Genomic DNA, 11,547 nt, shown 5'->3' with positions numbered 1-11,547 from the left:
TTCTTCCTCACCCGTCTCGCTCCTCCTTTGAGACTTACAGGAGGGCTGGGCAGGCGGCCCAGAGAGATCGCAGGAATTTGGTGGGGAAGGCTGAGCTGTAGGAAACTACAAAAATGAAGACCCTTCTCCAGAGACCATCCTGGGTGGGTGGGGACCCGGCTCAGTGCCTCAGGGGCCTGCGCTGTAGCGCAGTGGGCTGAGCCACGGCTGGCCGGAGATGCTGCATCCCACATTCCAGTGCCTGGGTGAGTCCCAGCTGCTCTGCTTCCGATCCAGCTTCCTGCTAACGCACCTGGGAAGGCAGCCAGTTCTGGACCCTGCCGCCCAGAGGGAGGCCACATGGAGTTCCCGGCTCCTGGCTTTAGCCTGGCTCAGCCCTGGCTGTTGCGGCCATTTGCGGAGTGAACAAGCAAAAGAAACCTCACTCTGCCTTTCGGATAAATTAATTAAAAACAAAAACTCAGAAACAATGCTTTCTTCCAGGCTGTCAATCGGCCATGTTTTCTTTGCTACTTACTGCCGCGTTTCCTAGGCACAGCCTCCCAGGCACCCAGGGTGCTGCCCCCCAGACTGGTGGGAACAGCTCATGAGCCCAGGTCCTGCTGGGGGAGGAGGGTGGCAGCTGTTTCTGGCTGCCAGCAGGGACCTCGTAGCCCAGAACCCACCCTCCACTGTCATGGCGAATTTCCCTTCCAAAGCATAAACTCAAAAAATAAGATTATTGGGGTGGGTGTTGTGATGCAGGGGATAAGCCGCTGTCTATGGTGATGGCATCCCATATGGGCACTGGTCTGTGTCCCGGCTGCTCCACTTCCAATCCAGCTCCCTGCTAATGGCCTGGGAAAAGCAGCAGATGGTGGCCCCTTTGTTTGGGCCCCTGTTACCCACATGGGAGACCCAGAAGAAGCTCCTGGCTCCCAGCTTTGATCTGGCCCAGTGCTGGCCATTATGGCCATCTGGGGAGTGAACAAGCAGATAGAAGCTCTCTCTTTCCTTCTAACTCAAAATAAACAAATAAATATTTGGAAAAAAAAACACAAAAATAAGATTACCAAGCATGTCAAGACAGCAACGAAAGATGAAACCTCAAAACAGTGTCCTTCTGAACAAGGGTCCCTGTAAGACTGTAGTGGCCACGTAGCTGTCGGAGCGGCCTCCTCAGGCCTGCCTTGCCCAGCCCTTGTCCAGTGAGGGTGGAGACACAGGCACAGGGTGATTATCCCTTATCTAAAATTCCTGGGACCAGAAGTGCTTCTGATCTTGTTGTTGCTTTTTTTTTTTTCTTCTTTTGACTTATTTATTTGAAAGGCAGAATTCCAGAGAGGCAGAGGCAGAGGCAGAGAGAGAGAGAGAGTCTTCCATCCACTGGTTCACTCCCCAGTTGGCCACAATGGCCGGAGCTGTGCTTATCTGAAGCCAGGAGCCAGGAGCTTCTTCTGGGTCTCCCACATGGGTGCAGGGGCCCAAGGACTTGGGCCATCTTCTGCTGCTTTCCCAGGCCACAGCAGAGAGCTGGATTGGAAGTGAGCAGCCAGGACTTGAACCAGCGCCCACATGGGATGCCGGCACTGCAGGCAGCGGCTTTACCCATCAATCTCTTCCCACCCCTATACAGAAGGTTCTCAGTTTCCAGTGGCTGATTTATGATTTGTTGACTCTGTGATGGTGGGAAAGTGAAACGTATTCAGTAGAAACCCTGCTTCAAACAGATCTTTTTCTGGGCCAGTGCAATGGGGTCTGGGCCTCTCTCTCCATGCCGGGCCACAGCAGCGACTGCAGCTCCCAGTCAGCCCCAGGGGAGTCAGCTGTGCATGGATGCTGGGCAGGTTAGGAAGAGTAAGTAAGTGCACTTTCAACTTAACGTTCTCAACCTACAGAGGGTTTATTGGAAGTAACTTTACAGAGAACCAAGGAGACGGCTGTTTCAAAAGCTTTGAGGGGCCAGCAGATGAAACTGTTGCCTGCAACGCTGGCATCCCATACTGGAGCATCTGTTTTGTGCCCTGGCTGCTCCATTTCCTGCCCAGCTCCCTGTTACTGTGCCTGGAAGGCAGCAGCAGATGGCCCAAGGACTTGGGCCTCTGCCACCCACATGGGGGACTAGGATGGAGTTCCAGGCTCCTGGCTTTGGCTTGGCTCAGCCCTGGCTGTTGTGCCCATCTGGGAAGTGAACCAGCAGATGGGAGATCACTCTCTCTCTTTGCCTTTCAAAAAAAAAAGCTCACTGAGCCCACCAGCAACAAGGCCTTCTCATAGCAATGTGAGTGGAGCCTCCAGTGAATTTTGGGGACCTGCCAGGGCCAGCCTAACGTGGTTATTATCCAAAAGTCTGGCAAGAGAGGTTTGGGGGCCATGGCCGGAGCTCTTCCCAGGCTCCTGGACACAAATGCAGACCCATCCCCTGCATGTTATCAGGGCCACGCCCTCCTGGGGCCTTCGAGGGTTGGGAGGGACGAGACTCCCGGGGCAGTGGGGCAGGCCCCAAGGCCCCCCGAAGCCAAGCTGCACAACTGATGGAAGATCTCTCACCCTGCCATTCAAATAAATAAAATTAAAATCAACTTGCCCCTTGTCCTCATTCTACTGCTAGGAATGGAGGCTCAGAGAAATAACAAGACTTGTTCAAGGCCCTCCAGCACTCACCACGGGCTCCCAAATCCTTCCTGGGCCTCGTCACTGCTCTAGCCACCCAAGCCTCGGGACTGGCAGCGGCAGGAACAGGAGGCTGCCCAGGTACCAAGTAAGAGACAGCAACCTAGGGCCAACGATCCTACGTTTCCCACTGCAATTTTACAAAGTTATTTTATTCAACTTGGAAAATGATACAAATCCCTGGATATTTTGCTCTGGGGATGGGGGAGAGGAGTAGGCAGGAAGGAGGAGGAGGGCGCAGAGGCAAAGAAAGAGGTCACAGTGGCTGCCTGAGTCCTTGCCCGGGGGGCGGAGCGAGGGGCTCAGGTCCGGAGAAACACCACGGTGAGAAGGCCTGGGGGCAGAGGACGAGAGAGAGCGAGGTCAGCAGCCTGCCCCTGGCGCCTCCCTCTCCCTTCTCTGAGGCCCGGGTCCCCAGCCACCACAACACTCACCCAGGACGTAGGCTGCCACCAGCTTCTGTCCCAGGGACACGTGCAGGACCTGGGGCAGCTGGCTGCCCACTTCGTCCTGGAGTGGGAGCAGCAAGAAGGCCACAGACACCATGCCGGTCAGCAAGAAGAGCAGGAAGGAGCTGGTGGCCAGCTGCTGGCGGGGGGCTGCGGGACAGGGCTCATCAGCAGCCGTGCTCTGCACTCCCGCCCGGCCTCAGGTGCTCCAGGGAGGGGGCTCCCCCAGGAGCCCCCAGGTGCGCAGTGCAAAGTACTCTCCCCTCGCCAGCGCCCGTGTCCCCGCAGCCACAGAGAGCCCTCTCTCCTCTAGCTCCCGGTCGTGTCTTTCCTCTCTTGTGCTTTCTTCACGGCCTTCTGGGCGCCCACCTGACGGGCGGGGGCTATTCTCTACTTCCCATACCCAGCATGCAACTCAGCCCGGTGTGGTTGCTCAACACAGGTTTCTTACTGAACCGAACAGGGTTGGCACTGGACAGGAAGTATTGCAGTTAGACTGAAGAAGACTCCGTTCTCTCTGCATAGAAGCCAAAAGCCAGGAAACCTGCAGTCTTCCCTGTGCACCACCCTGCCCCACGTACTCCATATAAAACCTCAACTCTTAGGGCAAAAGGAGATCCCTGGAAACCCAATTAAGTTCCTGTCTAGGCTAACGCTAGCTCCTTCTCCCTACAGAAGCCCCATCCCTTCACTCACTCTCTTGGAAGGGTCTGGCCATGGGGGCTGCTGTCCCGGCAGGGGGCCCCAGCGGGGGCACCGGGTTGGGCTGTCCCTGCAGCTCAAGGGGGTGTGCTGGGGCTCTGAGAACCGAGGTGATGTCCTTGCGGCCCACCACTCGGCCATTGGCTCCCTCCTCGGACAGCTCAATGCGGAATCGGTCCCGGACGTCGTAGTGGCTGGGGATGGGGGCCACATGGCGAATCACTCTGTCCCGCGGAGAGAAGTGGGAGGCGGTGACCAAACACCTCCAGGCGTGCACCCTCCACCCCCGACCCCACCCCCCGCCCTCCACCCCGGCCTCTCCCTCAGGCCTGGATCCCCAGACAGGACAAAGTCTCAGTGCCAAGACAACAGGTTGCAGCGACCCCTGGTTTTGGCCCATCTCCCCTCCCCACAATTCACTCACATGTCAATGCAGGACTGCGCCTTCACATAGCCCTCGGCCTCAAACACCGTGTATTTCGCAGGTGCTGTGCACAGGACTGGGGGTGAAGACGCACCAAGAGACGCTGGACAAGCCCCGGGGGGACGCCTTCGGCCCCAGGGCTGGACATCTGGCCCACCTCAACCAGCCCGCCCGCCCCCAGGTCCCTAGCGGTAGGCGCTCACTCCCTCACCTCGGAAGCAAAGCGCAGTTCCTGTGGGGTTGTAGAGGGTCAGCAGCTGTCGGAGGCCGCTCCGCTGGTCCGCTCTGAATACTAGATCCAGGGGTAAGACGAGGACCGGAACAACCGGTCCCGAGGGAGGAGGGGCGCTCCGGGACCCCCGCCCAGGGGCCCCCGGACCCACCAGCTCCTGGTCCTGGGGCGCCCCCCGGCGCATGCAGGCTCTGGGCGGTCGGACATCCGAGGGCAGAACTAGGACAGGGCCTGGAGTCTAGGGCTGGGGACAAGATGCGACCGTGGGGCAGGGCCTGGACTGATGATGCCGCCGCCGCCGCCTCGGAGCCCCGCTCGAGGGGGCCCTCGCTGACCCAGGCCCAGGTCCCACACACCTGTCCCCTTCCAAGTTTTGCCCCAGGTCCCCCTTCAGATCCCGCCCCAAACCCAACCTCGATGGCCACGCCCACCCCACTAAACCTGCCCCTCGGTGCTCCCAATCCCGGCCTTCTCGTCAGGCTGGGTTCGCGGGCCCAACAAGTCCCGCCCACCTCAGAAGGTCCCGCCCCTTCCGGGCGTTCCGACGCTCCCGCCCCCCTCCTTCCGGCCGGACTCAGCCCGCTGTACAACTCTCCGGAGCTGCCTTTCACGCTCCCTGCCTTCCGACTCGCCTGTGTGCTCCCGACCCCTCCTCCCTGAGCTCGGCCCGCGTCTCGTCGGGCTTCCGGCTCCGAACGGCCGTTGGTGTTATGAGGCTCATCTGGTGGTCAAAACCCCTGCCAATCAGCTGGTAGCCCGACCAAGGCGGCCATATTCCCGCGGGTCCCTGTGTCTGCACTTCCGCCGTACGACCTCTCCTATTGGCCGGACGGTCTCGTTTCCGCCGTAGCGAAACGCCGATTGGTGCGCCTGAAGGCCAAACAGAAGGCCTCACCTCTTGGCGCCGGCGATTGGCTCGGTGACGGTGACGTAAGAGCTTAGCGCGAGTAGCCCCGAGTTAAGCGGGAGAGACGAGGGCGGAGCTGCGGGTTGAGCTTTGTCCTTCCCCTCTCCCTCGGAGAGCGAGGTCCTGGGTCTCCCGCGAGGAAGCGCTTCGCCTCGGCTTCTCGCAGCAGAACCGCTGGAGGCTGCTCCCAGGTGGAACTCGGGCCTCGGCCCAGGGCTCCTATCCCGTTTCTCCCCGTGCGCACTGGTACCGCGGTCCCGCTCCGCCAGCCCCTGCCACGTACATCATCCGGTAGAATCTTGATGGCTTTTACAGGTCAGGAAATAACCCCGACGAGGTGAGGAATCTCACCCTGAGCCGAACGTCAGCAGTGGAGCAAAAGCGAAATTGAGCCTATGAGGATAGCCTGTGTAGAATCCCCCCTTTGTCTTGTATTTCTTTTAACTGTAGAGAGCGCGCTCCCATCTGTGGGTTCACTCCCAGATGCCCACCACGCATCCAGCTGGTCCGCCGGGTGGCAGGAACCCAGACCCTTGAAATCGGAGATGACCCCCTATGCCTGCCTACTTCACCCTGAGCCAGCCCTGCGCCCCTCCAGGGTATGCCCTGGCAGGAGCCAGGACTCGAACCCAGGTACTCCAGTGTGGGGTGTGAGCATCCAACCGCGAGGCGAGCGCCCACTCCTCCAACGTTCCTGTTCCTGCTACAGTACTGCTTGAAATCCTGCTGTATTCTTATTTATTTGGAAGGCAGAGTGGACAGAGAGGGAGAAGCAGAGGTCTTCCATGCACTGGTTCTCTCCACAGACATTGGCATCAGCTGGAGCCGGCCCGGCAGAAACTCCCATCTGGGACTCCCGTGGGGGTGGCAGGGCCCTCACTTGCTGCCTCCCGGGGGAGGGGGGGATTAGCAGAAAGCTGGGGGTGGGGCTGCACCCCAGGCACCCCACAGGGATAGGGTACAGGTGTCTCCCGCTCCCACCTCGTTTCTCTCTCTCCACAGAGTGCCTGGGGAGAATGCTGAGCCTGATGGGGTGTAGGAAGTGAGCAGTGAGGGCCCACGGGACACCCCTCTGTTGATTGCGTGAAAGAATCCACAGGGTGGGCTCGAAACCATAAAGTCGAGGTTTTTTTTTTTTTTTTTTTTTTTTTTTTCAGTTAAGAAATATTTATTCAGATAAGAGAGGGGCCCTGTGGGCCAGGAGTTGGAGCTGGCCTTGGTTTCACACCTGGGACTCGGCAGGTTGGGAGGGGCACTTCCGCTTGCTGAGGTTGGTGAGGATCTGGTGCTGGGTGGGCCGGTAGAGAACCACGAAGCTGTCCGGAGGGAGCACGGGAACTCCGTTCTCTTTCACCTGGCCCATCAGCAGGTAACTGGCTCCTGGGGAGGCGGGGTGGGCGGTGCGGTTACTGAGACCTTGGCCAGCTCCTGGCGCGGGTCCCACACCTCTGTCGCCTCTGCCTCTGCGTGGCTCAGCCGGCCCCTTCCCATTGCCCCGGGGTCTTTGTTACCTTTCTTCAGGGGGCGACAGTGCTTGCAGGGCACGTAAAACTTCAGGGAGGCGTCAGTGGGCGGAGAGGGCAGCTCCAGTCCTCCGGTTTTGTAAGCACCGATGAGACTGACCGTGACCCAGAGACCCTCGCCCGGGCCCCGAACTATGGACTTTACTGTCCCAGTCACCACTGCGGAAGAAGGGGGGTGAGAGATGAACAGCCAGGAGGCCAGGGCTCGGGGGTCCAGGGGAGGGGCTGGTTAGAGGAGGAGCGAGAGCAGGGCAGGGGCGGGGGGTGGGTGGGGGGGCGTCTTACCCAGGTTGCTGGTGCAGAAGTTGCTCTGCATGGTGCCTGTCCGCTGGCACTGCTTTGGGCAGGGGATGCTGGGTACATCTAGGAGGGAGGGGGCCAGGTTGGAAGGCTCCTGCTCCCCTTAGCGGCCTCATTGATCTGACTGGTCTAGAGCTCTCTCCAGCTCTGGGTCCCAGCCACTGGCAGCGGAGAGGCGCCAGGGAGTGAACGGAGTGACTGAGCCCAGGAGGAACGGGGAGGAACGGCCCTGTCCCCCTTCCTGGACTCACCGGGGTCCTGGGGAGGTGTCTTGGCCTCTGGCGGGGCCTCCGGCTTCCCTGCAGGTTGGACGCGCGGCTTCGAGGGCGGCTTGACTTTGGGTCCAACTCCCGGCTTAGAGCCAGAGTCGACGAGTGGGGGACCCGGCCGGGCGTCCTCTCCTGGGGCCTGGGCTGGCCCTTGCGCTGCTGTGCCCCGTGGCAGGATTCGGTAGGAGGCCGAGAAGCCGTCGGCGGTGACGCTGAGATCCGACACGAACTGGACAAGGAGCTCGTTCCCTTCGGAGGAAATGGGGCTGCGGGACATTGCGGGAGGAATCAGGCAGGCCCTTCCAGGCTCCAGGGCCTTTCAACCGCTGCGGGCCGGTCCAGGGGCCGCACCAGCTTCCCGGCTTCGCAGCCCCCATTTGGCTGTCAATTCAGACCCCGGCCAGAAGAGGGGCCAAGGCTCCCTTTACCTGGCCCCTTCCCCGCTCCGCCTACCCGTTTGCGCCCCCCCCCCCCGGCTCGGACCCCGCCCCTCTGGTTGAGCCCCGCCCCTCAAAACAGCGGCTTTCACCTGGGACTGGAGGAGAGCCCAGACCCGCCGCGCACCCCGGGGCCGCCGCTCACCCCGGGGCCGTGTCGCCGCAGAACTTTCCCAGCCTCTTGGCGTCGTCGCTCACGGCTCCGTTGAACACGCTGACCGAGTCGTAGCGACAGTAGGTGTCCGGCTCCAGGTCAAACTTCCCGAAGGTCAGCGCGATGACCTGCCGGCGGACCGAGGCGGGGGCTGCGCGGCGGGACCCCTCACCTCCTCCACCCGAACGCCGCCTCCCGCACCTTTAACAGCAGTCGGGTCTGGCCTCTGGAACCCCCGGGTCCGCTCCCTCACCCCACTGCTGGGGGGGGGGGGTCACACACAGCCAAGGGACCCCCGGCTAGGGGTTGAGACCCTCGCGCCCGCCCGCACCTTGTACCTCGCTCTAAGATCCTCAGGTTGTAATTTTACATTTTTTGTGTGCGCGCGCAAGCCGGGTCTGGGCCTGGTTTTGGTCCGCACCGGCGCAAGCTCAGTGCACAGTCGACGTGTGCTGGCTGGCTGCAGGCTGGACGCCGCCCGAGTCCCCCACGGGCAGGCCCAGCAGAGGGTCAGTACCTGGTCAGGGGGCGCGATGATGTGCCAGGAACAGCTGATGCCCGGGGGATAATCCGACTCGGGCCAGTTGGGCGTGGTCAGGGTTCCCTGCTCCTTCTCCATCCGCCCCCCGCAAAACTGGTGCTCTGGGGAGGGGAGAGAGGAGCGGGGGTGGGGGGCGCTGGAGACCTTGGGTCGGCTTGGGGAGAGCGCTAGGCTGGGAGCCTGGACAGGAAGTTCGGGTGTCTGGGTCTCAGGATGAGGGGAGCAGACAGGAGGGCAGGTTAGCAGAGGCGGCCGGGTGGAGCGGGCGCCCCTGCGGGCAGCGGGAGGAGGAGGAGGCATTGGCTGGGCGCGCTCCCTTCTGGCCCCTCCCCGACCGCTTCCCCTGGGAGATCCCATCCCCCCGGCCTGGCAGAAGGGTCCCCTTCGCAGGCTGGAGCGCCCCCACGCCGTGAGGGTGCCCTCGACTGGGGGCTTAGCCCCTGAGACCCCCAAGGGGAGGTCCCCGCCTGAAAGACTTCAAGGAAGACTTCTGCCGCCAGGAGGGGGTGATGGGACCGCAATCGGGAGCCCAGGGCTGGACGTAGGGGGCTCCGGGTCGGGGGAACTTGGTCCCCCAGCCCTGGGGTGCCCCCTCGCGCCCATCGGAGGGAGCCCGATTGCGGACGAGGCCGGGCAATTACTCACCATCCCAGTAACCCCAGGCCGCCCATTCCACCCGCGGGTCGGTGACCCATTTCCGCCTCGCGCCTGGGGGGGGGCCTGGAAGACGGGGTGGGTGGGAGCGGGAGGGGGGAGAGAAGACCGGGAGGAGGGACTGAAGGGGCAGTTAGTGAGGAGGAAGGGCCAGGGAGGTCAGGGGGCCCTAGGCTCTCGGGCGCGGGGTGGGTTAGGGCTGGGGGCGGGGCCTGCGCCGGGGGCGGGGCCAGGAGGGGCAGGCGGAGGTGCGGGAGGGCTCACCAGTGCCCGAGGTGGCCCGCCCGCTGTACCAGAGCAGGAATCCTCGTCCTCCCGTGCCTTCGTCCGCTGTCATCCTTAGGGTCACCTGGTTGCCGGGGGCGACTAGAGGCGCCGGCCGGAAGGTCCCGCAGAAGCGCCCGAGCCGCTGGCCCGAGGTTCCAGACCCCGCAAAAACCTCCAGAGCATCGTAGCGGCAGGAGGGGTGCAGCTCCAGGTCAAAGACTCGGAAGGAGAGGGACACAGTCTGGCCCTCGGGGACCTGAGACGGGGGACAGGGGCGGGGACCCCCCAAAGTCAGGCCACACACAGATCCCTCTCCCCGGCGGTTCCTACACCACCGGCTTGAGGGGAAAGGGCCCACGTCTAGCTGAGCAGAGGGGGCTGTGCCAGAGACAAGACTGGGGTCTCGGAAAGAAGTTGGGAGTGGAGAATCAGGAGTGGAGCTGTGAGTTAAGAGTTAAAGTGGGATGGACAGTGGGGGCGGGAGTGGAGGGGGCTTGGGCTGGCCCCGCTGTGGGGGAGTCCCCGTGGTGGTCAGGCCTTTTCCCTGGGAGATTTTGATCAGGGCAGTGACCAGAGGGGTCTCTCACCGTGATTGTCCAGATGCACTCTTTATTGGGGGGGTAGAGGTTGGGGAAACCCTCACTTGCCACGTAACCCGAATCCCCAGTCACATCCCCTCCGCACAGGAACACAGGTCTGGGGAACAGAAGAGGGGCTGTCAGGGGTGCAGGCAGCAGCAGAGAGATGGGGATAGGTAAGGACGGGAGGCTGGGGTCGCGGGAAAGAAAGGCCGAGGGGACTTGGGGTGGCTCAGCCACCAGGAAGGGGTGGGCTGGGGAAGACGCCGGCAGAGGGTAGAGAAAAAGCAGGACCCACAACTCAGGCTTCCCTCCAGCCCCCCAGAATCCCCACCCCAACAGGAATTCCGGGAATCCTCAGCCCCTCTTCCCCACTCCCCCCCCCCCTCGTCCTGCCTGGCAGTCAGGGACAGGAGCTGCCTAACCACTTCCAGATGTGGACGCAGCCACGAGGCGATGTTGGGGGGGGGGAGGGGGCCGAGACCGAGCCCAGGCTCCCGAGCTCCCTACCTTTGACCTGGACCTGTTCCAGCAGACCACTGGGGTATCTGACTCCCAGGCCTCCCCCTTGCTGTCCCCTCCCCCCACCATCTCCCTCTAGCTTCTTCCTGGAAGCCAGATGTCCAGCTCCCAAGCAAGTTCAGGATCTTGGCTCCCTTAAACTCCATGGGGGGCCAAGGCTCTGGGTAGAGGGGGAGATTTAGGAGGGCAGAGGATCGGGAGTGGAGGGAGGGGAGCAGCAGAGTGTGGTCTTCAACAGGGGGGGAGATGTTGGGGGTGGGGTGCGAAGTCTCGGGGTGGTGTTAGCAAAAGGACCTCAGGATCCAGACATAACCCCCGTGAAGCAGTCTCGAAGCTCCCTGGAGCTATCTGCAAGATGCTGAGACCTACCTGGTGTAGTTGGGGGTCTGGCCCTGGGCGAGAGGAAGCAGGGCCCAGGCCGTGAGGAGGGGCCCCAGGAGGGAGGCTGTGGCAGCAGGAAACATGTTGGGGGGGAGCAGCGCTGGGGTCCTCGACGGAGCAGCAGCTGAGTTTGGCGGAGGCGGCGGCAGCGGCAGCGGCAGCAGCAGCAGGATAATCAGTGCCAGATGAGGCAGCCCCAGGCGGGTGTGTGGGCGTGGGGACTGGCCAGCGGGGCGGGCGGCAGGAAGGCGGGACAGGGAGACAGAGCGGGACAGTGGCGAGTCCAGGGGCCTCTCTAGGTCTGGGACACATAAATATTGGCCTAAGTAGGGGGTGGCACGGTGAAGGCCACAGGGAGCATCCTCCAGGACCTCTGTGAGGTCCTCTGGAATGGCACTCCGCCTGGGGCCCGGGCCGCCCAGGGGCATGGCCTCTGGGCCTTCCCCGGGGTTGTCCAGCCCGCCCTGACACTCCCGCCCCTGCTTCCGCAGCACCCAGAGTAAAGTCCCTCACAGGACTCCCACCCCGAACCATTCACCTCCTTCCTGGCCACCC

At 62.3% G+C, this 11,547-nt stretch overlaps 2 protein-coding genes and 1 long non-coding RNA gene across 11 annotated transcripts; 1 reads left to right on the top strand and 2 right to left on the bottom strand.

The window, feature by feature from the left end:
- Positions 1-2,783: 2,783 nt before the first annotated feature.
- MOSPD3 (motile sperm domain containing 3) lies at positions 2,784-5,225 on the bottom strand. Of its 6 annotated transcripts, none has more exons than XM_051847713.2 (6): positions 4,972-5,225; positions 4,439-4,703; positions 4,228-4,303; positions 3,798-4,027; positions 3,087-3,251; positions 2,784-2,986 (listed from the first exon to the last, which is right to left on the bottom strand). In XM_051847713.2, the coding sequence occupies exons 2-6, from the start codon at positions 4,641-4,643 to the stop codon at positions 2,955-2,957; spliced, it is 708 nt and encodes a 235-aa protein (XP_051703673.2). In that variant the 5' UTR covers positions 4,644-4,703; positions 4,972-5,225; the 3' UTR covers positions 2,784-2,954. The 6 variants fall into 6 exon arrangements, with proteins under 6 accessions (XP_051703673.2, XP_008256218.2, XP_002711960.2 ...); XM_008257996.3 differs by having other exon boundaries at positions 4,901-4,986; XM_002711914.5 differs by lacking the exon at positions 4,972-5,225 and adding an exon at positions 4,816-4,950.
- A 99-nt stretch (positions 5,226-5,324) lies between these two features.
- LOC108176796 (uncharacterized) lies at positions 5,325-6,485 on the top strand. Of its 3 annotated transcripts, none has more exons than XR_001793498.3 (2): positions 5,325-5,645; positions 5,817-6,485. It is a non-coding gene; the product is annotated as an uncharacterized lncRNA (long non-coding RNA). The 3 variants fall into 3 exon arrangements; XR_007920175.2 differs by having other exon boundaries at positions 5,325-5,703; XR_007920176.2 differs by having other exon boundaries at positions 5,325-5,703; positions 5,781-6,485.
- PCOLCE (procollagen C-endopeptidase enhancer) lies at positions 6,088-11,472 on the bottom strand. Of its 2 annotated transcripts, XM_051847710.2 has the most exons (10): positions 10,981-11,316; positions 10,099-10,207; positions 9,509-9,767; positions 9,236-9,310; positions 8,567-8,691; positions 8,041-8,177; positions 7,441-7,724; positions 7,175-7,252; positions 6,878-7,048; positions 6,088-6,746 (listed from the first exon to the last, which is right to left on the bottom strand). In XM_051847710.2, the coding sequence occupies exons 1-10, from the start codon at positions 11,073-11,075 to the stop codon at positions 6,589-6,591; spliced, it is 1,491 nt and encodes a 496-aa protein (XP_051703670.2). In that variant the 5' UTR covers positions 11,076-11,316; the 3' UTR covers positions 6,088-6,588. The 2 variants fall into 2 exon arrangements, with proteins under 2 accessions (XP_051703670.2, XP_051703671.2); XM_051847711.2 differs by lacking the exon at positions 9,236-9,310 and having other exon boundaries at positions 10,981-11,472.
- Between the last annotated feature and the right edge of the window lie 75 nt (positions 11,473-11,547).

Source organism: Oryctolagus cuniculus, chromosome 19 (genome assembly GCF_964237555.1).
Source record: "Oryctolagus cuniculus chromosome 19, mOryCun1.1, whole genome shotgun sequence".
NCBI classification, from domain to species: Eukaryota; Metazoa; Chordata; class Mammalia; order Lagomorpha; family Leporidae; genus Oryctolagus; species Oryctolagus cuniculus.
Note: the sequence above shows the minus strand (reverse complement) of the source record. Positions and strands in the feature narration are given on the sequence as shown.

Excerpts from the sequence above, each read along its gene's own strand:
- MOSPD3 (XM_051847713.2), bottom strand. The coding sequence starts at position 4,643 with ATGCGCCGGGGGGCGCCCCAGGACCAGGAGCTGGTGGGTCCGGGGGCC. Across the intron at positions 4,304-4,438 it reads AACTGCGCTTTGCTTCCGAG|TCCTGTGCACAGCACCTGCG; the intron begins GTGAGGGAGTGA and ends CTTCACCCCCAG. Across the intron at positions 4,028-4,227 it reads GCGCAGTCCTGCATTGACAT|AGTGATTCGCCATGTGGCCC; the intron begins GTGAGTGAATTG and ends TCCGCGGGACAG.
- PCOLCE (XM_051847711.2), bottom strand. The coding sequence starts at position 11,420 with ATGCCCCTGGGCGGCCCGGGCCCCAGGCGGAGTGCCATTCCAGAGGAC. Across the intron at positions 9,768-10,098 it reads AGTGCATCTGGACAATCACG|GTCCCCGAGGGCCAGACTGT; the intron begins GTGAGAGACCCC and ends CCCCCGTCTCAG. Across the intron at positions 8,692-9,508 it reads GCGGGCCACCTCGGGCACTG|AGCACCAGTTTTGCGGGGGG; the intron begins GTGAGCCCTCCC and ends TCCCCTCCCCAG.